This window comes from Numenius arquata, chromosome 6 (genome assembly GCF_964106895.1).
Source record: "Numenius arquata chromosome 6, bNumArq3.hap1.1, whole genome shotgun sequence".
Taxonomy (NCBI): domain Eukaryota; kingdom Metazoa; phylum Chordata; class Aves; order Charadriiformes; family Scolopacidae; genus Numenius; species Numenius arquata.
Window position 1 is genome coordinate 69,263,920 of NC_133581.1, and position 26,045 is coordinate 69,289,964.

At 49.9% G+C, this 26,045-nt stretch overlaps 2 protein-coding genes across 2 annotated transcripts in view; one reads left to right on the top strand and one right to left on the bottom strand.

Moving 5' to 3' along the window:
* Window positions 1–494: 494 nt before the first annotated feature.
* Window positions 495–18,585, top strand: MIS18BP1 (MIS18 binding protein 1). Its single transcript, XM_074149743.1, has 16 exons — window positions 495–993; window positions 2,935–3,060; window positions 3,823–4,325; window positions 5,820–5,896; window positions 7,257–7,387; window positions 8,386–8,476; window positions 8,790–8,953; window positions 10,130–10,296; window positions 10,867–10,972; window positions 12,207–13,053; window positions 13,888–14,060; window positions 14,686–14,828; window positions 16,432–16,577; window positions 17,217–17,301; window positions 17,906–17,963; window positions 18,131–18,585. The coding sequence occupies exons 1-16, from the start codon at window positions 495–497 to the stop codon at window positions 18,223–18,225; spliced, it is 3,411 nt and encodes a 1,136-aa protein (XP_074005844.1). The 3' UTR covers window positions 18,226–18,585.
* Window positions 18,586–19,915: 1,330 nt separating this feature from the next.
* FANCM (FA complementation group M) overlaps window positions 19,916–26,045 on the bottom strand; it is a 64,916-nt gene continuing 58,786 nt past the window's right edge. Inside the window, exons 19-23 of the mRNA XM_074148944.1 lie at window positions 24,612–24,718; window positions 23,552–24,118; window positions 22,427–22,805; window positions 20,601–20,892; window positions 19,916–20,150 (exon numbers count right to left, since the gene is read on the bottom strand). Of these exons, the coding sequence (XP_074005045.1) occupies window positions 20,003–20,150; window positions 20,601–20,892; window positions 22,427–22,805; window positions 23,552–24,118; window positions 24,612–24,718 (1,493 nt within the window). The 3' untranslated portion in view covers window positions 19,916–20,002. The remainder of the gene's footprint in view (window positions 20,151–20,600; window positions 20,893–22,426; window positions 22,806–23,551; window positions 24,119–24,611; window positions 24,719–26,045) is intronic.

The following is a 26,045-nucleotide window of genomic DNA, read 5'->3' on the forward strand; positions in this document are numbered from 1 at the left end:
GCTGCTCCCGGCAGCCGGCGAGGCTGAGGAGGGAGACCCCACCCGCCTTTCTCTCACCGGCAGCTCAACACAGCCGCTGCCTCCCCAGCGCCGGGAGACCGCCTCCGCCTGCCCCTCACGGAGCGCAGCGGAGCGGCCGCCGCTCCTCCTTCCCCCCAACCCAGCGATCGCCTCCCCCACTAACGGCCGCGCGCGCCTCAGCGGGGCCGGGCCGCGCCCAGGGGGCGGGGCCGTGCGGACCGCACCATCCTTCCGGGGGTGTCACCCGCCTACGCGCCGTTCCCCACCTGCCTCCCGGTAGCGTTTCCCCCCCCGCGCCCGCTTGGCGCCTCCCGGGCCGGCCGTGACGCCACGCGCCCTCGCCGCCAATCCGGGCGCGGCGGCCGCGCTCAAATTCCTCTCAGGGTGAGGGCGGGCTGGGCGGCGGGGCCTGAGGGGAGAGTCCGACCCATCGCCCGCCGCCGTGAGGGGCCGCGGCCGGGCCCGGCGGAGAGATGATCGTGACGCCCAGCCGGTACCCCGGCCGCCGCCCGGGAGAGCTGCCGTTCAAGTCAGTGCCCCTAAACAACGTCCCCGCGGGCACGCTGACCCCGCTGAAGGAATTCCTGAGGCGTCAGGGCGCCGTTGAGGTGGGCGCGGAGCCGGCGGGCCGCGGGGAGAGGAGGCCGGCGGCCGGCGGTGTCTTCCAATCCACGCTGGTGGCGGGCGGCACGGGCCACCCGGAGCCGCTGGATGTCAGCGAGATCCCGCCCGGGCCCCAGCGGTGGCTGAAGCGCCCGGCCTGCGAGCCGCCCGCCCGCGAGTCCCCGGCCAAGATCTTCCAGCGGATGAAGGCCAAGGCCCAGCAGCAGCAGCGGGACTGCGGCAGCGACTCCATCCTGACCCCCGTCCCGAGGCCCGCGGCGGCTCTGGCCAAGCTGCAGGAGCCTGCCAAGGCAGAGGGCCGGCAGGGACCCGCCGAGACGCCCAGGGGCTGTGTCCGGCCGGAAAAAGGTTGGTTTCTCTGCGAAAGAATGTTAACCTCATATTATAACCTTTAGCTGCGTGTGGCTTCCTCAGTGTTTTGCTTCTTACTCTTCCAGGGTCTGGAAAAAGCAACCGGTGTGCATTCATAGGTGTAAAAAAATATTGGTACCACTACTGCTTTTTTTTTCCCCGGATGTTTGGGATTTTTTTTTTCTTTTTAAAGTTTGGCTGGGGGGTGTTAAATAATAAAACGTGTCTGTGCCATAGTTGATGTCTCTTTCCCTTTCTTTACCTTAAAGGAATCCCTCCCGTGGCATTTCCTTCCTTTCTTGCTCAGTCTGGCTTTAACTGCTCCCTCGGTTCTGTTTGTGAGGGGGACCCCTTGCAACACCTTGAAAAACAGAGAATTACACTTTATCAGCTTTAAAAAAAATCAAAACAAACAATGACTTTAACAACACCCCGCAGTCGATACAGAAAGGAGAAAGGCTGGTGGAGGGATTGTTTGGCTTTTGAAATCCTTCTGGGGCGTTTCCCTGGGCAGCCTGGTGTGATGGCTTTTCTGGTGCATCTCTGGTCTTTGACTAGTTGGTGTAATGTGAACTTTCAAGCACCGTGCCCCTCCTGTAATGGCACCACAGCTGCTACAGGTGAGTAGGAAAACTGGCCGGTTTGTGGGAAGGGTCATGCTTCGTTGCTACCTGTGTTCCTGTTCAAAGCACAGGAGTTACGAATCTCCTGTACCAATCCAGTTTTGGGAGAGGATTAAGACCTACCTGGCTTGTCGGTGTTCGTTTTAAGACATAATTGCAGAAAACTAGGCTAAGTGCTCAGCCTGTCTTACCTGGCCAGTAGTGTGGGCAGCTGTGTGTTGTTTTCACTGGGGCCTGTCGAGTTGTCCAGATGGAGATCAGTGACAAATGGTGTCCCTCAGGGGTCCGTACTGGGACCAGCGCTGTTCAGTACCTTCTGTCATCAGTGACATGGACAGTGGATTCAAGTGCACCCTCAGTAAGTTTGCGGATGATACCAAGGTGAGTGGTGGTGTTGACATGCCTGAGGGACGGGATACCATCCAGAGGGACCTGGACAGGCTGGAGAAACAGAGCCTGTGTGAACCTCATGAGGTTCAACAAGGCCAAGTGCAGGGTCCTGCAGCTGTGTCAGGGCAGCCCCCGGTATCCATAGAGGCTAGGGGATGGAGAGCAGCCCTGAGGAGAAGGACTTGGGGGGTATTGGTGGATGAAAAGCTGGCCATGAGCTGGCAAATGCACTCACAGCCCAGAAATCCAACATCATCCCGGGCTGCCTCCCCAGCAGCGTGGCCAGCAGGCTGAGGGGGGGGATTCTGCCCCTCTGCTCCGCTCTGGGGAGACCCCCCCAGTGCTGCCTCCAGCTCTGGGGACATCAGAAGGACATGGACCTCTTGGAACAGGTCCAGACGAGGCCACAAAGATGCTGGGAGGGCTGGAGCCCCTCTGCTGTGAGGGCAGGCTGAGAGAGTTGGGGGGGTTCAGCCTGGAGAAGAGAAGGCTCCGGGGAGACCTCAGAGCCCCTTCCAGTTCCTAAAAGGGGCTCCAGGAAAGCTTTTGCCTTTGCATCATCACATCACAAATGGATAATGCCTTTTATGGAATACCAAAAAGGGTTAATATTGGTGCTGCTTGTTAGACCTTCCTGCTGTAAAACACGCCCCGTTTGGGGGCTCCCTGTGGGCTGGGTTACATCAGACACATGTGCACACACCTGAGGGTGCTACTCACACACAGCTGAGGCAGCACAGCCGCCAACCCCCCATGAAAAGGCAGAGCTCCTATTGCCCATCCATCTGGGAAAGAAAAGAAAAAATATTGTTGCATAGTGGAGTTTAGTATCTTATGAAGTATGGACTTTGCTTCTACTGCCTCCCATACGAAAATGTTTTTCTTCCCCAAATTCAAAGACTTTTTTTGTATTTTTATTTTCCAGAACTAGTTTGCAATGGATTTCCTAAGAACCAGATCACAAAAGCACAGGCCGTACACCCTCTGGTACAGGAATCCCCTCAGAAGTTCTTCTTGCGTGTAAAGCGGAAACTGCAGCAGCAGCAAAAAGGTACTTGGGATTGCTCCTAAAAACTCTTCGGGTTTCTGCTCTTGCTTGTCATCTCTCGTGGGCTTTGGTAGAGTACCGTCCTTCTGACCAACGGAAACTTGGTGGAAAATCCTAACCCTCTTATTTGCCGGCTCTTTTTTTAATTTATTTTTCCCCTTAGCTTTTAATACATCAGGAGAAAAGGTTTGCTTCCATGAGAAGTTCTCTTGTATTTGTTTTTTTTCCATGTTGCTACTTGGTAGCAACCCTGTATATTCTGCTCTCCTGTAATTCAGTTTTGGAAATGTGGATGAAGATGGTGATGCGTGGCAAAGGCTTAGTAGTGTTCAGCTTCAAAACTGAGCTTAATTTATCTGAAAACTCCAACCCCAGTGCTTGTAGCTCCCAGCAGAGCAGCAAAAATGGAAATATTTGAGATGGTTTGTATGAAAACAACTTTTTTTTGCTCTGCAACGAGGATTCATTAAAGAAAAGATAGAAAGAATAGTACACAAATACTATTAATAGACATGGTGTGCATTAGCTTGTTTTGGGGGGAAAGTGGGATATCTCTAAGTGTTTAACAGCAGGTGATGAGGAAAAGCTAGTCCAAACAAATTCAGAGAGTGGCTTGTGTTAACAGCTAAAATAGGTGGGGCTTTCATAATTGTGATGCTCATCAATAATCTCCATTCATTAGGAATGGAGCTAACTTTATGAATGTATTTTTATTAGTTCTCAAATATCACTGATTTCTTTGTTATTCTTTTTTTTAACGGACAGATCGAGCACCTTCAAACCTGGTCAAGCAGAACGTTCCTCCTTCCACAGCTACAGAAAAGCCATCGGTCAAATCTGCCTTTGCTGAGCCGCTCAGGAGTGACCCTACAGAGTGTGTGGCCGCTGATAAGGATGATCAGGATAATTTCCTTGTGGAATCAATGGATGCTGATGATGAAATGTCTCAAAATACTACTTCTGTGATTATAAGCCCTCCCCCTTCTAAAAGTGGGGACTGGTTAGGAGAAAGGTGGAGAAATGGAGAAGCAAAAGGTACGGAACTTCATCAAGACAGAAGAGAATTGCAGCCAAGCAATAAGGAACCTGCTCAGGGAGGAGAGAAGATACTGGAGACTAATCCTCAAAAGCCCTCGCCGTGCTTATGTAGTATCATGCTCTCTTCTCCCAAAATCCACATTCCGAGGAGGCAAAAGCCAAAAGAAGGCTGTGAGGTCCCCTTGGATACGCCCCATGCAGATCAAGTTGCTGGCAAAGCAGGCAAAGAGGTGGGAGAACTTACTTAATACTTTAGGGCAACAGAGAGATTCCCGTGGGTGCTTGTCACTCATAGTTGCGATTTATTTAATTTTTTTTGGTCAAAAGTAATGAGTGTGCTCAGAAGAGAATAAACTATACAAGTGTTAATTGCCATGTGTATGATGGAGAGGAAACAAACCTCTGGCCGCTGTAGCTCCTGGCTGCCTCTGAGCCGAGGAGGAGAGGTCTTTCTCAGCTGTGGGCCGGGGCTGGTTTCACAGATACCTGAGTCCTGGAGAGGTGAAAGTCTGGGCTCTCATATGGAACATCCCAACTCCTGTTGGATTAAGTGGCACAAGACCCTTTTCCTAGGAGACTAGTCTGCAGATTGCGTTTTCAATTTACTACGCGCTTGGCAGTTTTTACAACTTTGTGAATAAATCTTGAGGAAAGCAGCACATTTTGAAGCGTGCCGCGTTCCTGCCTGATTCCTTCCTAGGCGGTGGCAGCTTGCCTACCCGGGGGGGGGGGTTCCCTTTGTTCCCTGGGGACATCTGTGGTGCAGCAGTCCTCTCCAAGCTAAGCGAGTTGTTTCGTTCTCCCTCACCCTTGTCAAGCATGTCTGATAAGTTTTCCTGTATTAAAAGTTACCGTTATGGTGAGCTTTGATTTAAATAAGGAACAGATACCTGTTAATGTTTAAGATTTGTAGCTGAGGAGAAGCTGCTGAAAGAGATGTCCCGGGACGCTACAGATGTGAGCATTGGGTGGGCGCTGGCTCTACCTCTCAGGTACCTTCCCTCGCTGAGGGTCAGATCAGTGGTAAGATCGTTAGTGAAGCCACGGCTGATGGTCAAAAGGTGAATGTCATAAAAGAAAAGATGTGGAGTTTATCAAGTGAAGCTGTGAGGAGAAACAGTGATAGTTTCAGATATTAAAAAATCATTTTCTGAGACACTTTTTCCCTAAATCAGTCGTATGTTTCATACACGGTTTTCCAAACTGCAGCTTGAGTGCGAGTGACTTGCTGGCTTTGTAATGTGAAATTAGGGGTGTCAGTAGTTTGCAGTATCAGATATAGCCATTTTAATACTGTCTAAATTTCAGCAATAACCTAGCTAATAAATGCCATTTTATTTTCTCATGGATAACTTTTTTTCTGAGCAGTAACGGAGGACAGCTGACCACGTGTAAGGGGTAATGGCACAGTGTTGGTATCTTTTGTGAGGAGCTTTTTGGATTTGCTAGAGGTCTTGGCCAATGACATTGTCTTCTCAAAGTCAACATTAATTACTCAAAAGTTTCTGTAATTTAAATTCCTGTCTTCTCTTATGCATTAGACTCCAGCTTTATTGTGCTTCAGCAGCTAATGTATATAATGGTTGTTTTCAGTTTTTCTGGTCTGGAGGCTGGTGCCTATATGTCTTCTCGGTTTATACAGGAGTTAATTTCTGTTTTGCTGATGCCTCAGTGACGCTGTATAGCTTAGTCTAATTTAAAAATGACTTTTTTTCTTGCAACAGAAAAATGTCTGCCTAACCAGTTGGAGAATTAAAGTGATGGATGGTAACACTGCAATATGTGTTGAAGGAAAACGGAAGTAAGAAGTTTTCTGATTTAAACGCACTGTAGAACGCGCTGGGGGGCTGTCAGCAGCTGAGCTAGAAAGGCTGTTCCACCTTCACCTGGCTGAAGGGCCGTAGCTTTGAGACTTGTGTCCCTGGAACGCCTTGGTGCTCGGGGGGATGAGGGACCACACGGCTGGGGCTGAGGAATGGTGGGGGAGAAGAAACTATGGTTGTCCTGACCTAGGCTGGCTTAGGTGGCCAGGAGTAAATACAAAGTGATGTTCTAGTTTAAACTTCTTTATCAAAGAAGAGGTGAATTCCTCCATGTGCGCAGGAAGGAGAGTACCCACCTACAGGAAAATACTGGTTAAATAATTATTTGAAAATCCAGTCCTGAGTCAATCAAAAAGCTTAAGAGGAATAAAGACAAATGTGTTTGTCCAGTGGATCCCCCGAACTGGTGCTGACTTAGGGATCTTGTGAGCTTCTACTTCATTTCACAAAAAGTCTGTTTTGTGGCTGCTGTCAGTCAAATGTGGCACAGGCTGACTGCCATCAGCCGTGTGTTCCTGCCATGTCACTTCTGGTGGCACTGTTACTTCTACAGCTCCATGGCCAACCATGGTAGCAGCCAATCCACCTGAAAACTGACTCTGTGGTTTTGTGGTTGTGTTTTTGGTCAGACTGTATCCAAACAGCCATAAGATCAGGAAAACAAGTGTCAGGACAAAAGAGAGATTTAGCTTCCCATAAAAGTGGTTGAAGACATTGTGAAAATCATAGCATCGTTTTGGTTGGAAGAGACCTTTAAGATCATCAAGTCCAACCATCAACCTAGCACTGCCAAGGTACCACTGACCCACGTCCCTCAGCACCAATACACTCTCGGAGAAGAGTGTTCTACTCTTTCTCTTGTTGCTTACCCACTGAGAACTCGGCGCCTCACTCACAGCGGCAGCTCTGTGACAGGCAGTAATTCGGCAGGCTCTGAGAGATGGCGGGGGCTACCTATGCTGGGAAAACAGACAGACATTTGACCTGTATCATGGTACTTTTGTGACTTCCGTAGTGTTATCACTGCAATAACGATCTAGATGGAGTCCTTTACTCCTTTAGCTTCCGCAGCCTATTGTCAAGCTGATGTTCTGTGACCTAACGCTCACAGCAGCTGACGTGTTCGTTTTGTCCCCTCCAAGGATTAGACAGGGCCAGAACTGTTTCTCTTCCAAGCTGAGAAAAGAAAATGTAGCACCTTTTGCCAGTGTCTGTATTGCTCATAAAACGTGTTACCTTGCCAGTCTCATGTGGAATATCCATATTTTAGTTTTAAATGCCTTCTTTTCTGAAAGCCCAGTTTTATTTCTGTTATTGACGTTATCTGTCTTTTCTTAGAGGTATGAGAGACCTGCCTTGGCACAGCAACGCGGTTGTGGAACGCATAGCGCACAACCAAGTTCAAACATCATCTGGCAATGTCTACCTGCTGCAGGGAAATATAGATTCAGCTTCCATGAGGAAAGAAGGTAGGAAGATGATTCTTAATGTAACCATACAGGTGGAGAAGGGCATTAGATTTATGATGCTGAAGAGAAGGTTTTGCCTGATGTTGCTAGTTGGGCTCAGGGGGTATTCAGCACGGGCTGGGAAGTGACTCCAGCGTAAGATTTCCTAATACTCTGGAATGTTAATTGATGTGTTAATTGTCGCTGGCATCTTTAGGGTGCTGCAGTTACAGAGAGGGCTTTCAGAGCATGAACTTGGCTAACGGGTACCTTCTTTTAAAGAAACTGGTGGGGTTGGTACCTTCTTTTAAAGAAACTGGTGGGGTTTTCTTTTGCTAAGATTGCTATTCTGTCATTTTGGTCAATGCCTCAAGACCGGGTTGGATGGGGCTTGGAGCAACCTGGTCTGGTGGGAGGTGTCCCTGCCCAGGGCAGGGGGTGGCACTGGATTGGCTTTAAGGTCCCTTCCAACCCAAACCATTGTATGATTCTACTGTAGATGAAGTAACGCCTCACAGTGGTTTTAAGGCTCCTTTGGGGCCCCTGGACTGTGGGATTCTAGAAATGCTCTTGGGAAGACTGTAAGGACACAAAGTAGTTATGTGATAAGGAGAAGGAGCTTCTGTGGGTTTAAATAGCAATAGAAAATGAGAGGAACAAAAAGAATCCTGTAATGATGTGGGCTGTTGAGCAGATTCATAAACTCTGTAGAAAACAACATGAGCTGGGCAGCAGCAGCCACAGTCTGATGTTGCTGCATCGGGATGGTAAGGACAGGGAAAGCTTGTGCTCCTGCTTCCCAGGAAATTAGTGCTGTCTCCAATTAATGACCCCTCGCTTGACTTCTCTATGAAGTATGCTTTTCTCTTAAGCTGGGGAAACTCATCTCTCTCTGGTGTTCAAAGATGTAGTGGCTTCTGAGGTCCTTACAAAGCCATGACTGCACTGGATATTATTTCTGCCCTGTCTGATTCCAAGTATTGCTCAGCTCTTGTTAACGCTACTCCTCTTTCAAACAGGATTTCCCTACCGTTTCATCAAGAGATTCATGTATGGGTTTTCCAAAAAGTGGAAGGAATATGTTGAGGAGTTTCTTGAGGAAAGAAGAAGGTAATTTCTTTGGAGATTCTGCTTCATTGCAACGTCCTCTTATTGACACTGTGCTTTTCAAGAATGCTATGACAGAGGAGTATAAACACTTGTAGATGTGTGCACGAAGACCACGTTCCAAGCTGGTCACTGCTTTGGGAGGATACTCTTATACCCTTCTTCATTACACTCCTTTGGTTTTGTTCCACTTCTTTCCATAGCCTTAAACACAAGCAAAGGGCGTCACTGATGTCATTTACCTACGGTAATGTGTTGTTACAGGACAACTTTTTCATAAGTTTAGTAATTCTTTTCTTAAACTCTAAATAATTAGGAAGGAACGAAAACAAAATAGTGTCGAGGATGAAACTGAAGAGAGCGAGGCAGTGGTGGGCACAGATGTGTTAACGAATGCAAAAGGCTCAGCAAGAAATGCAAAGACACTTGAAAGGAGAAACACCACCTATGAAGTATTGCCGAGGAACGATGAAAACACTTGTGAGTATTTAATGATACCTTTTCTTTGGAAAAAAGTTGAGGTTTTTTTGAGAGCTGTTTTCCACAGCAAAAGATATCCAACACCTGTCTGGTTTGTACCTCGTTAATTAGGCTGTAAGGGAGAGGGAACAAACTAGCTGGGTGTTCACTTAGACCGCAAGGATCCGGAGCGTGGAGGTGTGTCTGTATCTGTGCTTTGCTGATGCCCAGCGGCTCCAAGAAGCGCTCGGGGGCTGTCCCGGGGGCTGACCCTGGGAAAGCAGCCGGAGTCTGGTTTGGGCTGTAGCAGCCAAAGGCAGTGACTCCAGAGCTGGCTGTTCAGCAAAATTCATCTTTCTCCCATTGCTTTTTTGCCTAAAATGCTCTCTTTTTAGTCCATCTGGGTCACCCCGGGGGATTCAGTATCTCCACCGTAGCTCCATCCTTGGTACTCCTCCCCAGCGATGCCCAGCAGCGTTAGCCGGGTTAGCTTTACCGCACGTCAAGTCCTCAAGCAGGTTTATTTCATGGCCACAGCTGAGGCCCAGAGAGTGATAACAATTGGGGATGGATGGAAGGCATCATGGACAAATTCATGACGTTGGCTTTGCTTCTAAAGGAAACGGTTGTAAAGCCATAACCTACTGATCCACCTCTTTGCTTTTTGCCTTGTAATGCAATCCCAGCTGCGCTGGGGTCACCAATAGCTTTTGCTTTTAACTTTGACTTCTCTTTAATACCTTCTCATAGGTTCCAGCAGGGCTTTGGCCAAACGGTGCTGTACTACTTGTTAATACTGGAACGTGAGAAAAGCTGGGCTGGTTTTTCTCTCATGGCTTAGGATTTGTCCAGCGTGACAACTTTTCTGTATCACTCTTCTTCCCTATATGAATTTTGCAGTATTTGTAACCTTCTAAACGCAGTAAGAATAAGAAGCTCACAATGGTAAATTCTATAATTTGTGAAGCTGATTACTTCAGTCGTGTCTGGCTATGCTAATTGCTAACCTGAATGCTCTGGAAATAACAACATGACATTGCAGTGAGTTTTATATTTTCCCTGTAACCAGTGCAAACGAGCTGGTCTAAATGCAATATGGCTCCTACGCTTGTGATGTCTGCCAAGCTGAAATAGCAGTGCAATATTTGGGATAAAACTGTATTTCGTGGTTGTTTGGTTGGGTTTTTTTTCTTGTAGGTGTAACCCCAGCACACAATTCCATACTGAACGACTCAAGCGGAGTTTACACGCGTAGCGGCCGTCTGGTCAAACCACCACTAAGTTTCTGGTGTGGGCAACGGGAGGTTGTGGATCAGAAACTAAATGTCACTATAGAAAAAGGCGGAATAGATTACCTGAGCATGGTGAGTTTCTGATGCGTATTGCTATTTAAATGCATCTTAAATACAGTGAATAAACGTGCTAGGTAGCTCACGGGAAGACTGCGGCTCTTGTGAGCACTGCTTGAGGTGTGCTGTTCGTATTTATGATGACATTTCAAGCAACACTAATAATATTCTGGGAAAAAAGTGAAGGAAAACAGTGTTCTTTGTGGTAGTTGTGAGCTTTTTTTTTTTTTACCTCTCTAATTAGTCAGCCGTACGGCACGGGGGCTGTGCTAAGGCTCAGCACCAGCTGCGGCGGTGAAGGTGGACGTCCAACTCACTGCCAGCTCAAGCAGTTCTGGCTCTTGAGATTTTTTAGCTTGTGTTTTTGACTATTTGAATGTAAATATTGAGCCTGACTTAAGCCGCTTTGGCTCCCTGCGTTTGGATAAACGCCTCACTCATCAGCTAGGAGTGAGTGGATGCTGGTCAATGTAGGTGAGTTTTAAACTTACATCCTGTAAAGGTTTGGCTTTTTCAGAGCTGGTGTCGGTAGGCTTGCTATGTAACCTCCTGCAGAAGCTTAGATTAAATTGTTTTATTTTGAAGATGTTTAGCAGTGAGAGAGTCCAAAGAAAGAGCAGTTTCATCTCTAAGAATAGAAGAAAGGAAGTAATGAAGACAACAGAAGAAACAGCAAAAGTCCGAAGTAAAGGTAAAAAATACATTAATTTCTTACTTGGTGTTTTTTTTTTTTTTTTTTGGAAGTTATTGACTAGAAGTAGTGGGATTATGAGTCGGCTGCTGGAGCAGTATGGTGATGTCCTGATAATGCAAAGAAATTATTTAAACCTTTTAATGGTCGATTGCTGCTTCTGTGAAGAATTGTCAGAATAACTAGTTTTACAGCTCTGAATATAAACTATGGTTGTAAATCACTTCTTTATGTACAGAATGGGAACATGCAGATTTCTTTCTGCAAATGGATTATGATTGATAATTTCTTTTTTTAAGTTTCTGTTCCCGTGCTTTGGGTGTCTCGACATCGCTATTGCATGGGCAATACCGTTCCCTTTTGTAGCCTCGATAATGCTAATTCCTTCAGTCGCCTGGAGGTGGTGTGTGATGGGAGTGAGCTGGGCAGGAGCAGGACATCCCCCGTACCCGAGGAACCCCCTGCTGCTGGCTGCGCCCCCTTGGAGCCAGGGGACACTTGCTCAGGATCAATTCTGCGCTTGCAACTGGCTTTGTGCCGTGTCTTCTTTGTAAGAGCCGTGTGTAAATGGGTTTTCTCTGATTCTTGACTCTGCCACGCAGAGGAGCTGCCTGCTGGGACGTGCTGTCGTGTCTGCATCACGCAGCCTCTTCTTCCCAACAAATTCCATCCTGAATAGATGGGAGCGTGAGGGCAGAAGGCCTTTCCTTGCTCCTTCTGAGATAGACGTGTGGGAGAGGAGGTGTTGGAGTCTCGGGAAGCTTCACTAGATGCTGGTTTTACTCAGTCACATTTGGTCAGGTTATGGACAGCCCTTAGCAGCAGAAATGAGTTTATAGTTATCCGTCAGGTAAATCCTTGGGAATGGGTTGCTGATAACCTGTGCTATGAGTCTCTGGAATGGGGGGGGGGGGCAGTACAGAGCGCCATGGAACGCTTCCTACCATCACCAATTTCTCTAAGTGACATTTTGCTGTGCTTCATAGGGAAGCAGTGTTTAATTTAGTTTAGTGTCCCAAGATGACCATTCAGCAGAGTATCTCCTTGAAGATCCGTGTTAGAGCGGGGAGCTGCAGCGGGACCTGTGCTGCTTCTCTTCCTGCAGACGCAGCCTCTGTGAGACAGGAGCTCACAAGTCTCCACGAGCGTGGGAGCCGGCTGCTCTGCGCTTGTGGGAGAGCGCGGTAGCGGTTGACACTACAGTTTGATATTGCACCCTCATCCTCTCTTCCAGGGGAAAACAATGAAAAAGGAGTCAGTTCCAAACAAGGAAGCAAGGAGGCCAGGCGCTTCATTTCGGATGAGGAGGAGAGCGATCACACCGTCAGTAGCAAAAAGACTACAACACAGCTTCTTGTTAAGTTGACTCCCTTAAAACCTGGGGTACTAAACAAAACCAGCTACCACAGCAGAACGCCAGGAGCGACAAAGGAACAAGGAGGAAGGGAATATACAGAAGTGAGCACCTATCGGCAGGGTTACAAGTACTCTTTAAGGTCGGCCAAAAAGCCGCTTCAAGACAAGCGTTTAACAGAAGAACCGTCAGGCAAAGATGAGGAAGAGGGATCCAGTGAAGACATCCCACTGTCTATCAAAAGGAAAAATAACCCTTTATCTAAAAAAGTCATTCAAAACTCTGAATCTTCCTCTAACTGTAGAAGTTCACAGGATGGTGCAGACAAGGTGTTGGGTGAACCAAGGACCATAAAACACTCTGCTGCCTCCCATCACACGCCCGTCAGGCAAAGTCTGCCCGGCTCCAGTGACGGTTCTGATTTACTTGAAGGAAAAAAGCCTAGTCCTTCCCCTCTGCCTTACCAGGCAATGAGGACAAGAAGCAGAACCAACCCTCCGAGGTATTTTTTTGATTCTGACTCCGAGAACGAAAGCAGTGGAGAGGAATTTCAAGAAAAGAATTCAAAAGTACCTGATAACAAGCCAAGAGGTAAAGTTTTTAAGACTGCCAAGTCTTCAGCACCAAAAGCAAGAGAACCTGAGAGGGAAAAGGTGCAGAAATCTCTAGAGCTCTTCCCACGGGCAGCTGATGGTTGGTCTGAAAAGGAATTGCAGAAGCTCCACAGGCAAGTGGCTGCCCTGTGTTCCCAGGGGCACGATGGCATTGGGCACCGGGAGGCTTGGGTGGTCTGGATTCTTCAGATTCGGTCTCTTTTGTGTTACTTAAAGGTTTCCTTTCGGTTTTAATTCCCTCTTACACAGTAAAGTTTGTTAACAAATTAAAAAATAGTGAAATGAAACAGGTGAGTAGTTTCTGAAGTAACTGAAGATGGGTGAGCCCCCAGCAGCCCCCACCGCTGTCATCAGAGTAAAGTGAGAGGAACACAGGCATTAGGCAAAGTTTTGTGAATCTGCTCTACCCATTTTTACTTCATCTTATTAGAAGTGATAAACATTCCTCAGAGTAACGCTGAAAAACACCAGTAGGTAAATAATATGGTAAAAGTGTTCATATTTATGGCTTAGCATGGCAGAGATAGCACATTCTCTCCCCGATGGAGTGTTAAACGGGATGTGCTTATCTAAGCTTTGTTAAGGGGAGATGAACTGCAAGAATGTATAATTAATGCATCATCCAATTACTCAAACGTACTACTGGGCAGTATTTAATATAGACATTAAGTAATAAAATGCCCATGTTTGGTTTTGTTTCTTGTAGATGAGAAACCCGCAAAGGCAGGAGCTCCTGTCAGGGGGGCGGGGGGACGTGCTGCAGATAAGGAATGCATTTACCTTGTGCCGGAGCTCTGAGCTGCAGTCGGGCAAAGAAATGGGCATGTTCTAAAGGGCCTGGCCAAGATGCCAGCCACGAGGCTGCCTGCGTCTGAGGCGCAGTGTCCCTTCTCGGGAGGCCGCCGGTCTGTCGGGGTGACGAGGGCTGTGGTGTTGCTCTCTCGCAGGGCCGTCGCCTCCTTCCCAAAGCACAGGAGCGGGTTCTGGGTGGAGGTGGCCATGGCGGTGGGCTCTCGCTCCGCCGAGGAGTGCCAGCAGAAGTACGTCCAAGAACAACAGGCCAAAGGTTCCAGAGCCCACGCCAAGAAGAGCACCGCTCCAGGAAAAGCAGAACAGAAAGGTACTGACACCTTGGCTCTGGGTACTTTGTCGTCTTTAAAGAATTCTGAATTCAATATTTATTGTGCAATGAGAGGTACAGACACAAATACACACCTGAGTCCGACAGTGAAGAAGGCCATCTTCTAAAATACTCGGGTCTTCTCATAATCTGTCAGCTGTGGGTTAGTTTTCTTCTGCACTTGACTGCCTGCATAAGCAGCCAGTTTAGCTTTGGTCTGAACATGGGGATATTGGGAAGATGTTCTTCTGAACTGCTGCCGGCAGTCCCTCGGAAGGGAGAGCAGGGGACGGGAACGCACACAGCAGCGCGGGGGATACATCTGAGTCTTTTGTCTCTAAAATGCAGGTGTGCGGGGATAATTCTCTAAAATCATAATAAATAGCTGATGTACATATGACACTTGCAATGGCCTTTAAGGCTCCAGACTAAGCTTCCGATAGGTGTAGTAGAGAAATCCTTTTTGAAAGCATGAATTGTTTAAGAACTGAGAGGATGACAAAGCAGCTGTAAGACGTTTCCGCAAAGGAGAGACAGGATCTAACACCAGCACTGACCGCACTTAGCGAATTTTAAAGCCACGCCACAGAACTGATGTCTTAAACCAGCATTTTGATTCGTGTAGATAAGAAAGAGCCGGTTGCCATAACTGCCAAAGTGGGGACCTTGAAAAGAAAGCAGCAGATGAGGGATTTCCTGGACCATTTGCCGAAGGACAACCACGATGATATTTTCACTGCGACGCCCTTTCAGAACAGAAGAATAAAGGTAAATGCGAGCAGACGGTGTACATGCGCGTGTGCTGCTCTGGAGTTTTGGGGGCGCGTTACAATCTGCTGGTTCAGTTCCATCTATGAACCCTCGTGGATGTGGGGGAAGAGGTTTATTTCCTCCGTTTGTTACTGCAATACTTGGGTTGCTGGCAGCGGGAACGCGTGGAACGTGGCTTCTGCAGACGAGGATCGCTGCTGAACCGATGCGTAAAACCCACCTGGTTTTGAAGCGTATTTCACAATACATCTTTTTTTGCTGTTTTCTGCCCAAACTAGCTCTGCCTTTTAAAACCAGCAGGGACTCCAAAGGCACGTGGATATCTCTTGATCTGTTTGTTCTTTTATGGGCTTTCTTTGTGGGAACAGTGTGATTCTTACCCCAGCATGTGTCCAGAGTGGGGTGATGCCACTGGGAAGAGGATGTTTAAGCAGCGGTAATTTCACTGCTTGGTAAAAGCTGCCATGTGCTGTGGAGAAATCCCCGTGGCTGGTGTGAGCAGGAAAGAACCGATGAAAGAATCGATGCATCCACGGCCAAGACTCCCTGTTTTTGTGGAGGGGTTCTTCAGGAGACTCCTCCTTTGGTAGTATACAATCACAGCCAATCATTCAAAAGGGTTCTCTGCTTCTTTTTTTTCCCCAAATTCACTTTGCCTGGCTTGTGCTGCGCAAGAGAAACTAACCTCCCTGTGGGGCATGGTGAGAGCTATCCCTGCCGAGAGAAACCCTCCGCATTTAGGAGTTGAGTGCATTCCCCTCCCATGATCGAGTCCAGCCCCCTCTTGAACCTGTGCAGACTCTTCACATCTTGTGAAGAGTGCGAGTTCCAGAGGTGAATTGTTTGCCGTGAAACAGTGTCATCTTCTACGTGATCTGAACTTGTATCTGCTGGCTTTGTCATAGAATCACAGAATGGTTTGGGTTGGAAGAGATCTTAAAGCCCATCCAGTCCCACCCCCCGCCCTGGGCAGGGACACCTCCCACTAGACCTGGTTGCTCAAAGTTGTCCTCTACCTCTCATGGGGAAGGGACAGGGAAAAACTGTCCCGGTCCCCGTTCACCCCTGCTGCCAGTTAAAGCTCCCCCACCACAGAACCTGCTGTGCTTTTGACCATCTGTGTTTCTCCTCTCTGAACCTTTCCAGTTCTCCTCTCCCTTCGAGATGGAAGGACCAGGAGTTCACTGAGTAATCCTGAAATCCTCCTCCTGAGTAGTAATGGTCAGCTCTGAGCTCGTAATCAGAAATGATTTTCTGCATGTGTAGTAGCAGCCAAAAAAGGCCAGCGAGATGTTGGGCACAAGGGGAGGAGGATTAAGAGCCAGAGGGAGGTGTCATTTGGCTGCCTGTGCACACTGCTGGCCTCTGCGTCTCGCGAGGGACACAGTGGAGTCAGAACCACAGCTGAAGTGAGGAAGGGGATGGAGCGACTGCCTGCTGAGGAGAGAACAGAGTCTGGGACCCCTCCCTCTGGGGACAGGACCAGGGTTCAGGGTCGGGAAGAGGCTGTGTCCTGCGGCCACCCTGAGACGGACCTGGGAGAAGTGTTTTCAGCGGTTGGAAAGGGCAGGTCACTGATTGCTCCGATGTGGCTTTGTAGTTGCCAGCGTTCCGGGGAAGCCAGGATGACGATGACGCCTTTGCCCTTACGGACAACCCCATCACGCCTTCCTCAGCCGTCTTCCCTATGGCCAAAACGCCCCAGTGTGAGCACATCAGCCCCGGAATGCTGGTGCCCATCAACAGGTAGGAGCTCCTGCCGTCCCACGGCTCACCTCTGCCTCTCCCGTTGCCCCAAGGCTGGGTTTTGTCTTCTGAGACGGATCTCTGGTGGAACTGGGATACTGGTTACAGACTCAGAGCACGCAGAGGAAATCCTGGGGTGTGTTCAGAGAAAGTTGTTCCCATCAACAGCGTATGTTTGAGCCACTCAACTAAGTGTGGGCAACGACGCACTGCCCATCGTGGCCCCTTTTGCTCTGGGAGGGGCTGTGACTGGGGCATCAGCCTCAGCAGGGGGTTCTCGGCTCATTTGGGGTCTTAAAGTTGAACACAATTGCTTTAGGCTTCACTTAAACCGGAATCTTCTTGGAACCTGCAGAATAAGTGGTGTTTTATCTGAAGGCCAGGAAAGGAACATCATCTGGGGCGGTGACGAAGCCTTGTCCGATACTGGCACTAGGAGTTCTGACACGGGATCTAATGAACCATTCTGTGCTGTTACACTCCCAGAGCTGCTGCTGCCTTTAATTGACCAACAGCTGTCTCTAATGGCCATCTCATTTTCCCTCTGACCGAGACCTGTGTGTAGGATGCCTTTAGCCATCACCAGCGGGTCCGTAGGTGGCCCAGCAGTGACACTAACGTGCCGGCTCACCCCTGCAGGAACGACTACGACAGGCACATGCTGCGGATGCAGAAGGCGGCACCGGGCAGCCGAGGCAGCTGGGACAAGGTGAAGAAGATGACGGTAATGCTGCTTTCCTTCCTGCTACTCCCACCTTAGCCACGCAGAGCTGTGCCAAGCGGCAGCCAAAGGGTCCCGGGGTCACGGACCGGTTGTGTATGTTCAGGACGGAAAGCAGGAACCCTCCCCTTCTGCCTCCCAGAGTTCTGGGTTTGGTCTCTGTTTCTCTCGGATAAAAGTTCTGTTTGTTAGAAAAAAGCTATTTATTGTCAGCATTGAGTATGTCGCTTTTCTCGGGATTTGTAACAGCTCTTGAATTCTGTGAGCTTGAGGTACATGAAGTTCCTCTGGAGTCTCCTGTACAGTGGGGAACACCACTTCTCACCTTCTGTCACACCGTCCCTGAATTTATTTATTCCCTCAGTATCAGAGACTTCATTTTTTCTGGCTTTTCCATGAAAAGCCAAGATCCCAGAAGCAGAAAAAAAATGGCTTGTGCCTCCAGTTCAGTGAGAACTTTGCGGTAGCTGAGCAGTTTAGGTTTTTAGTGACGCTGTAGCATGGTGACAGGATGCCCTAATCCTGGTGTAAGACTGAGTCTGTGCCAGTCCCCCCGTGCTGGCGCTGTCACAGCTGTGTGAGCAGAGCCTCTCTCTCCTTCCGGCAGGGCGGGGGGGTGCTGGGAACGCCGGCCTCACGCAGATCCCAGCTGCCTTTGGAGAACAGTAAGTATTCCCTGTTTCTCCCCTTCATCTCGGGCTCCTTCACTTATTCCCGTGTCACCACGGGCTTGTTGGGGGGCCACGCTCTTCCCCACAGTCACTTCTCGTAAGTGCTTTTTGGACCTGCAGTAACTGCTCCACACGCTCACCGTCCCCCTTGCTCCCTGCAGAAGTGAAGCACAGCCCTGTTGTCGGGAAGCTCTTCCAGCCTGAGGCACCGGATTCATCTGATGAAGAACGGGATGATTCCTATTCTTCTGTTTAATGAACTCTGTGGATTTTATTAGCGCAACGCTTACGTGTCTCTCGTGTGAAGCCCCCCCTCTGAGATGTATTCCTGTGGTGTTAAAGAGTTCGGTTTGGAAAACTGGACCCGCAGTGTTTTTATGTGTTTTAGCCCGGTCTCACCTCGCTGCCTCTCCAGCAACGGCTGTCTTGTCCATGTCTACAAAGTGGCACTTTCTTGCCTGGGCTCCTCCTTCCCCTGTTTCTTCTGGGGGGGGGTGAGAAATGAACTCGGATACCGATTACTGGCAAGTTTTGATTCATTTTAAGATAAAATATCTTTTTGACTGTACAATAAACTTATAGCGGTACAGTCTGTAATTAAATGAAATTGCTTTTTAATTTCCTCTATGGAGAGTTTGAGTTTTTACATTTCCTTAATGTAATAAAAAAGGACAAGCTCGTTTTACTCATGTATGGATGGGAGTCTTTGGGGAGGAGCAGGATTCACCAGCTCTCCACCAGCCCTGCTGGGCCTGGAATTTTTCATCCTCTGTTGTTTTCAGACAGACGCGGATGGTGACCCCAGCCTGGGGCTGGTCTGGACCATGTGGGGTTATTTAGAATCCTAGAATCATGGAATGGTTAGAGTTGGAAGGGGCCTTAAAGATCATCGAGTTCCAACCCCCCTGCCCTGGGCAGGGACACCTCCACTACAGCAGGTTGCTCCAAGCCCCATCCAGCCTGGCCTTGAACACTTCCAGGGATGGGGCAGCCACAACTTCCCTGGGCAACCTGTTCCAGTGCCTCACCACCCTCACAGGAAAGAATTTCCTCCTAATATCTAATCTGAATCTCCCCTCTTCCAATTTAAAACCATTACCCCTTGTCCTGTCACTACATTTCCTGACAGAGAGTCCCTCTCCGGCTCTCCTGGAGGCTCCCTTCAGATATTGGAAGGCTGCTATGAGGTCTCCCCAGAGCCTTCTCCAGGCTGAACAACCCCAGGACCCTGCACTTGGCCTGGTTGAACTTCACGTGGTTTGCACGAGCCCATCTCTCCAGCCTGTCCAGGTCCCTCTGGGTGGCATCCCTTCCCTCCAGCGTGTCGGCCGCGCCACCGAGCCTGGTGTCGTCGGCAAACTCGCTGAGGGTGCGCTCTATTTATCTATTTACGGCTCTTCATGTCCCTCGCTGCTGTCCTGGCCCCTGCATGGGACGGAATAAAAACACCAGGTTCCTTTTCCGGGCAGCCGCAGGGTGGCAGCAGCGAGCTGTGGCCCGGCCCAGAGCCCCCGGGCTGGGGCTGGAGGAGGGCGGCAGAGGGAGGGAAGGTGCAGCGACGGTCACAGCGCCGGGGAGAAGGCAATGGCAGCTGAGAGGCCACCTGAGGGCAGGGGAAGTTCCTGGCTGCCCTGGGCACAGCCATCTCTACTGCAGACCCGATGTTCTGGGCAAGAAGAGCAAGGAACGTTTGGCAATTCCCTTTTTTCCTGGGAAACACGGGTACCAGTCTCGCGGGGACTGGAGGTGGCTCCTTCCCTCTGTCACCACCTTTCTGCCAAAGCCAGGAAGCTTCACTTTGCCAAACCCCTCAGCCGTTAGTCTCATTTCTAGAGGCATTTGGGAATGATCGTACCCAGCCCTCACCGTACACGCTCGCCCCCTGTGGGGCCCTGCTGGGGTGAGAGGACCCGGCCGAGAAGAGGATGGAGCATACCCGAAGCCCTGGTGTTTCTGCAATATTTATTTACATATTTTACAGGGAACCAAACCTCAGTAAAGTGCAGTTAAAAGGAAACCAAACTTGGCTCCCCTCAGCTCCTGGCAGCGGCGTTGCTTCTCCCCTTGGGGCAGAGGTCCTGGGGCAGCATCTGTGGGTCAAACCCGTAGTGGAGGTAGCGGTAGATCTCCTCTGCCTTCTGCTGGCTGAGCTGGGCGCCCGTGGCGATGTCCAGCGGAGAGCTGGAAGAGACCACAGCAGGGGCCACCTCACCTGTGGCTCTTGGGAGTCCGGTGGGCGGTACCGGGACAAAAGGGGAAAGATCAGGTGGGCAAGAAGAGGAAAGAGGGCACCGGGAAGGCCGTGCTGCCGGTGGTCACCTCTCCGGGTTCCTGAGGGCTAAGCCAGGCTGAGAGCGCTGCAGAGAAAGGGGAATGGCAGGAAAGGGGAGAGAAGAAGGCACGGCCGTAGGTGGGAGGGTGGAAACAGAGTCTGTGTCATGGCCCTGGTGTGCTCGGCTTCAAGAGACAGAGCTGCACGAAGGGCAGGGGCAGAGACGGGAAAGCTCCAGGGAGCTCCGGCAGCAAGAGACAGGATCTCTGTGGAACTAGCCCAGCGGGAGGTCCTGGATGAAAACAGGAGCGAAAGGAGAGTCAGGGCTCAGAGCGCGCGCCCAACACCTCCGCTGTTACCTGTTGGCCACCTCCTTCACGGAGCCGAAGCCATGGCACATGTTGAGGGCAGCCGGGTAGCTGAGGTTGGGAATGCTCAGGAAGAAGTCGAGCATCTCCTGCCTGTGACCCTCCAGCTCCGTTGGGACGCGGATGGCGGCAGCTTTTCTTTGCTCCACTGAAGCCAGGTCCTTCAGCAAAGCGGCGGTTTCCTCTTGGCCGGAGCTAAAAAGAATTCGGACCCCAGCCTGCACCAAGGCCGAGAGCACGCCGTCGTAGTACTGCGTCCGCTGGAAAAAGCGGGTCGTTTCTCCTGCAGAGGGAGAATCTCGGTGAGGTTTTACTGTAAGAAGCGCTAGATGAGGGCAAAAAATGTAATACAGATCATTTGCAAAGCCAGACTGCTCTGAGATCCCCCGCTCTGAGAGCTCGCAAGGAAAAAACAAGATGGGGGGAAAACATCTCCCGGAGAGGAGGCAGGAGGGGTCACGGGAGCAGGAGGGACTCGGTTATTGGAGAGGCAGAGTTTAGGATTTTACACTGAAAATGTAAATTAAATGTCATTATGGGAGAGGATGGGGAGGAACACGTGGTAAGTGATGAACAGGACAGAGCGTGGAAAGGAGAAGAGGTTCTGTAAAGCTACAGGAGTGCACTCGAGCTCTGTGTCAGATGAGAAACAAGCAGCACTTTGGAAACAGCACCATGAGAAAAACTGGATGAAATGCCGAACGCGAGTGACGGCTTCAGCAGCGGGGTGAAAAGGCAGCTCAAACGCAACCCGCTTATCTACGGCCCCCCTGAGAAACTACATCTTCCATCGTTGGTTCCGTATCTGAACCATCAATGAATTAGATTTATGTCACGAAACCAAAGCTGCATCCTCAGTTAGATTTCAATAGCGGAGGTTTGTATCCTGGAATATCTGTAATTTCACTGGAGCTGGGAGCTCTGGTTCCACCTTCTGTGACACAGGTGCCAGCAGGACCTCCCCGTTATTCTCTAGATGGCACTGAGAGTAGAAAGTCATCTGATTGTGTAATTTGGATCTTAGGATTCAAACAAATGGCTTGTCCGAACTCTATAAAATAAAGAAACAGTCTAGAATTGGCCACCAATGTTTGTCAGTCCAGGAGGTGACTCTGAGACTGCTCTATTCCGTGCTTTGTGGCAGGAGGCAACGCCTCAGACATGGGCTTCCCAAAGGGGCTCTTTGGAGCAGCGCTCTTTTTGCCGGCTCCTAAGAACTGCTTCCACTCAGCTGATGGTGTTTCGCTTGTCCCAGCAGCAGCCGTTACCGGTTTGGCCCCTGCACTGGTAGATTCAGTAGGTGGGACGGTGTGCTCAGGGGCTACCTGTCACCCCAGCACTAACTCTGAGAGCTTTCCCCTCGTTACACAGACACTGCTCGTTAGGGCACTGCTAGAAAAAATATCCGTCTTGAGTCCGCTGTTATTCCAGTGCCGAGCACAGGTAAGGCTGTGCCGGTTCCTTTATCGCACTATTCTCACCGTGCTCAAATCTGTCTTGAAGTTGGGGGCTTTTTGCATGTGTTAATCTGGTCGGTTATAAATGTTTGAGTTAATAACTGCTGGAGCAGGGAAAAACCAGTTAAGGAATCCCTCTGGGTCCAGCTGTGTAGCTCTGCCTATATTAAATGGCTCTCAAAAGCAAACCCAATTGTAATGTTCAGCTGGTCACCTTATCAATGTCACGTTCCTACAGACACCAAAATACAGGTTGTCAATCTCCTTTCCGTCCCGTATAATACGCAAAGCCAGTGTGGCCAGTGCAAGCCTGGGGCAGCCCAGTGCGTCCCCCCGCCGCCCCCACCCGGGAACAGCTACCTGGTTTAATCCTGTCCTTTTCCACAATCACACAGATTCTCTCAAACATGCTCTGCAGGCGCTGGAGCCGCTGGGTGACTTTACTCCTGTTCCCCGAGTTGAGCAATTCCGAGAGAAACTTCCTTTCCACGGCCATGCGGTTGCTGACGATGTAATCGCTGCTGCTCAGGGAGCAAACCTGCACCTTCACCCCGTGAACCGCCCTCAGCGCAGAAACCACCTCCGCGCCAGAGCAGATCTCCCGGCTGTCCACCAGGATGGCCAGCGGGGGGTCCTTCTCCGGGGGGGCGCGTGAAATCGGAGCTGGAGAGGGGCCTGTGGAAGCCAAACAAGGTGGGACCGAAGTGCTCCTGCTGGTGGTCTTCAAAGGGCTGTCCACCTGTAAGCGTTGAACATCACACAGTATTTCTAAGAGACCAGAGGAGCACAAGGCCAAAGATTTAAACAAATAGTTTTCAAATAGTGATGCTTAACAAAAAAAAAAGTGGAACAAAGTGTATTTTTTTTTCCAAAAATCCAATTAATAAAATCTTTAAAAAGAAAAAGAGGTATTATTTGATATTGCAAAATATAAACACCTTCAGATGAACACTTTAATCCCCTACAAACAATCTCCCAGATCGGTTGATCTCATTATTTAGCAGCCTGAATGACAAAGCGTGCAGCCTTCACTAACGAGCTCAACAAAATCTGAACACTGCAAACGACACAAGTCAGGCAGAAAAGTGTAAGAGATCCCGGATCCAGCCTCAGACTACGAAGGGTCTTAATGTAGGACAGTGAACAAGCATTTTATACCTACAAACCCCGAAGAATCAGTGGGCACTACTATCTGAAATAGATCCATGTTCCTCCACGGTTGTCAGGCTGAAGGCAGTATCTAACCCGTAATTTTTATGGACTGACTGCTGAGAAAGCCTCCAGGTGATGCTGTGAGCACAGCAGCCGCCTGTGCCGCAGAGGAGGGACCCGATGTAACGCAGCACCCACAGACCCTGCTCCTTTCTCACCGGGAGCACCTCGCACTGGCTGCGGCGTCGCCGACAGCCCTCAAAGCAAGGGCAGCAGGACGGGGTCCCGCTGCCCGGAGAGAGAGGAAGGTCCTTGGTCTGAATTAACACCCACCTCAGGGGGAGCCTGGAGATCCTCCTTCCCCCAGTCAGAACCAGTGCCAGCCGGTGGGAAGCGTGTGCTTCCGACTCGATGGTCTGGGTGAAAATCCAGCAGTTCAGATACCGAAGCTCTCAAGCCGAGGAGCATCTCCCTCCTGCTCCCCAGCGGCTGATGAGCACGGGTTTCCCCAGCAGTTTGCGTGCGCTGCGCCGGGGAGACGGAAGGCAACGACGTGGGTATCTCAGCATCGCCCCGTTCTGCCCTGGAGCACTCTGTTCTCGAGGGCTTCTCATTGCTGACACTTGTTTCTTCCCCGCTGGAATCGCTGAGAACGATAATCCGGGATGGTTTCTTCTTCTGCACTGGGACAGAGCAGTTCTCTTCCATCCTGGCCTGCTTTAGTTTCTTTCTGCGGCGAGTGAGGTATTGTTTCCGTCCGCCAACAAAACTCTCGTTATTTAGGAGATCAAAATTCACACACACTTCCTCCTCGCTGGAGTCACTGGGTTTGCAGGTTTCCTCTTCCTCCTCTCCAACACAGAAACTGTCTTCTGCGTACGCCTGGTCTTGCTCGGGAATCTGGGGGGGGAAAAACCCAAATCCAGTAAGTTTTGAAACACTCATGATCTTGCTGCTCCTCTCCACGAAGGCACTTGGTGCATCCAGCGCGTCCTGCGCGTGAGCACTGCGGGACCCGGGGGCTCCTCGCGCCTCAAACCTCCCCCCCTGAACACCCCCGGCAGTTCCAGAACTCCAGAAATCCAGACATTTCCCCTTGGAAATTGAACCCCAAGCGATATTCTTGCAAATATCTGCTTGCAAATACTCAGAAAGCACAGCCTGGATTTCGGTGTGTTAACAAAAAAAAAAGAAAAAAAAAGCGAGCGTGCGCGCTTCTATCGAAATGTAATTGTCTGCACACTCCAGCTCCAAAGGAAGTCAAAAGTCTTGGTTTAGAAGTTATTATTTATCAACCACAGGCTGCAAACTACGCTTCAAAGTAGGATTAGAGGCTAATCGGGGTGACGGGCAGCAGGAATCTCACAGGGACAGCAGTCATCTCCTTCCATACCTGAGAGAAAATTTCCACGGTGTTGAATTCCCGGTGAACCATTTTGTATCGACTGCCAAGAGCCGGGCTGCGCACGGACTCCAGGTAAACGCCTTTCATCTCGCAGTCTGAATTAAAACAAGATAAAAGAGAACAGGGTATTAATAAGGATATAATTTTTGATTCATTATTGTTATATCATATTTTCCATATCAAGAAATTCCTTTCTAGACCCACAAAACAGCAAGGGAAGGACATGGACCTGTTGGAGCGGGGCCAGAGGAGGCCACGGAGATGCTGGGAGGGCTGGAGCCCCTCTGCTGGGAGGACAGGCTGAGAGAGTTGGGGGGGTTCAGCCTGGAGAAGAGAAGGCTCCGGGGAGACCTTAGAGCCCCTTCCAGTCCATAAAGGGGCTCCAGGAGAGATGGGGAGGGACTCTGGATGAGGGAGGGGAGCCAGAGGACGAGGGGGAAGGGTTTGACACTGAAAGAGGGGAGATGGAGATGAGATCTGGGGAAGAACTTCTTTGCTGTGAGGGTGGTGAGACCCTGGCCCAGGTTGCCCAGAGCAGCTGTGGCTGCCCCATCCCTGGAGGGGTTCAAGGCCAGGTTGGAGGGGGCTTGGAGCAACCTGGTCTGGTGGGAGGTGTCCCTGCCCAGGGCAGTGATTGGAACTCAATGATCTTTAAGGTCCCTTCCAACCCAAACCATTCTGTGATTGTGTGAAAAGAAGAATTTGAGGTTCTCCAGACACCTCTGAACACCCCGAAGCCAAGGACTAGGTGTACCAGCTTGCCGTGGAAGGTTCTCTGAGCAGGCAGAGCAGGGCTCGGGATGCCTGAAGCAGGGAGAAGGGCAACGTTAACCCCAGCAAACGCAAACCTCTGGGCTTCCCTGTGACAAGTCTCCCCCAAAGCAGACACAATGATTTCAGAGACTGACTGAGAACGGGGTGGGTTTACTGAAGCCCACACGGGATCTTACATGGAACAACTCACAATTCCAGCAGAGGAAAAAATTCCTCAGCAATATCTGGAATCTTAAGTAGTAGTAAGAGGATTCTCTCATGCACACACCCCAGGGAAAGACCAGGTTCACAAGCACTGGGGTAAGGAAACCATCTCGGCCAAAAACCAGTGTTACCCTCTCAGCTCCGTCAGTGTCAATACTGGAATTTTATCTTTACCATTCAAACTGCTGTTTCATACCATATTTTAAGTCTCTTTGTAACAGAAGACCTGAAAGATTCAGAAATTTCTAAGCGAGACAGGAAATTGTGTTTCTGTTGAGTTATAATGGCGTAAGAGGGGGTGGTTGACTCTTGGCAAGAGGCCTCCTGTCCCCACAACCCTCCAAGAGCTGGCTCCAGCCCGCCCAAAGCTGTGGCACGGCCATAAGTAACGCCAGACAGCTTTTATAATAAATATGTAATACCAGAGTAACAAAACCAGAAAGG

What these genes read in the sequence shown, in the direction of transcription:
- MIS18BP1 (XM_074149743.1), top strand. Translation starts at nt 495, where the DNA reads ATGATCGTGACGCCCAGCCGGTACCCCGGCCGCCGCCCGGGAGAGCTG. An exon ending in AGCTTCCATGAGGAAAGAAG is followed by an intron (nt 7,388 to 8,385) that starts GTAGGAAGATGA and finishes TCTTTCAAACAG; the next exon opens with GATTTCCCTACCGTTTCATC. An exon ending in GAATTGCAGAAGCTCCACAG is followed by an intron (nt 13,054 to 13,887) that starts GCAAGTGGCTGC and finishes GCTCTCTCGCAG; the next exon opens with GGCCGTCGCCTCCTTCCCAA.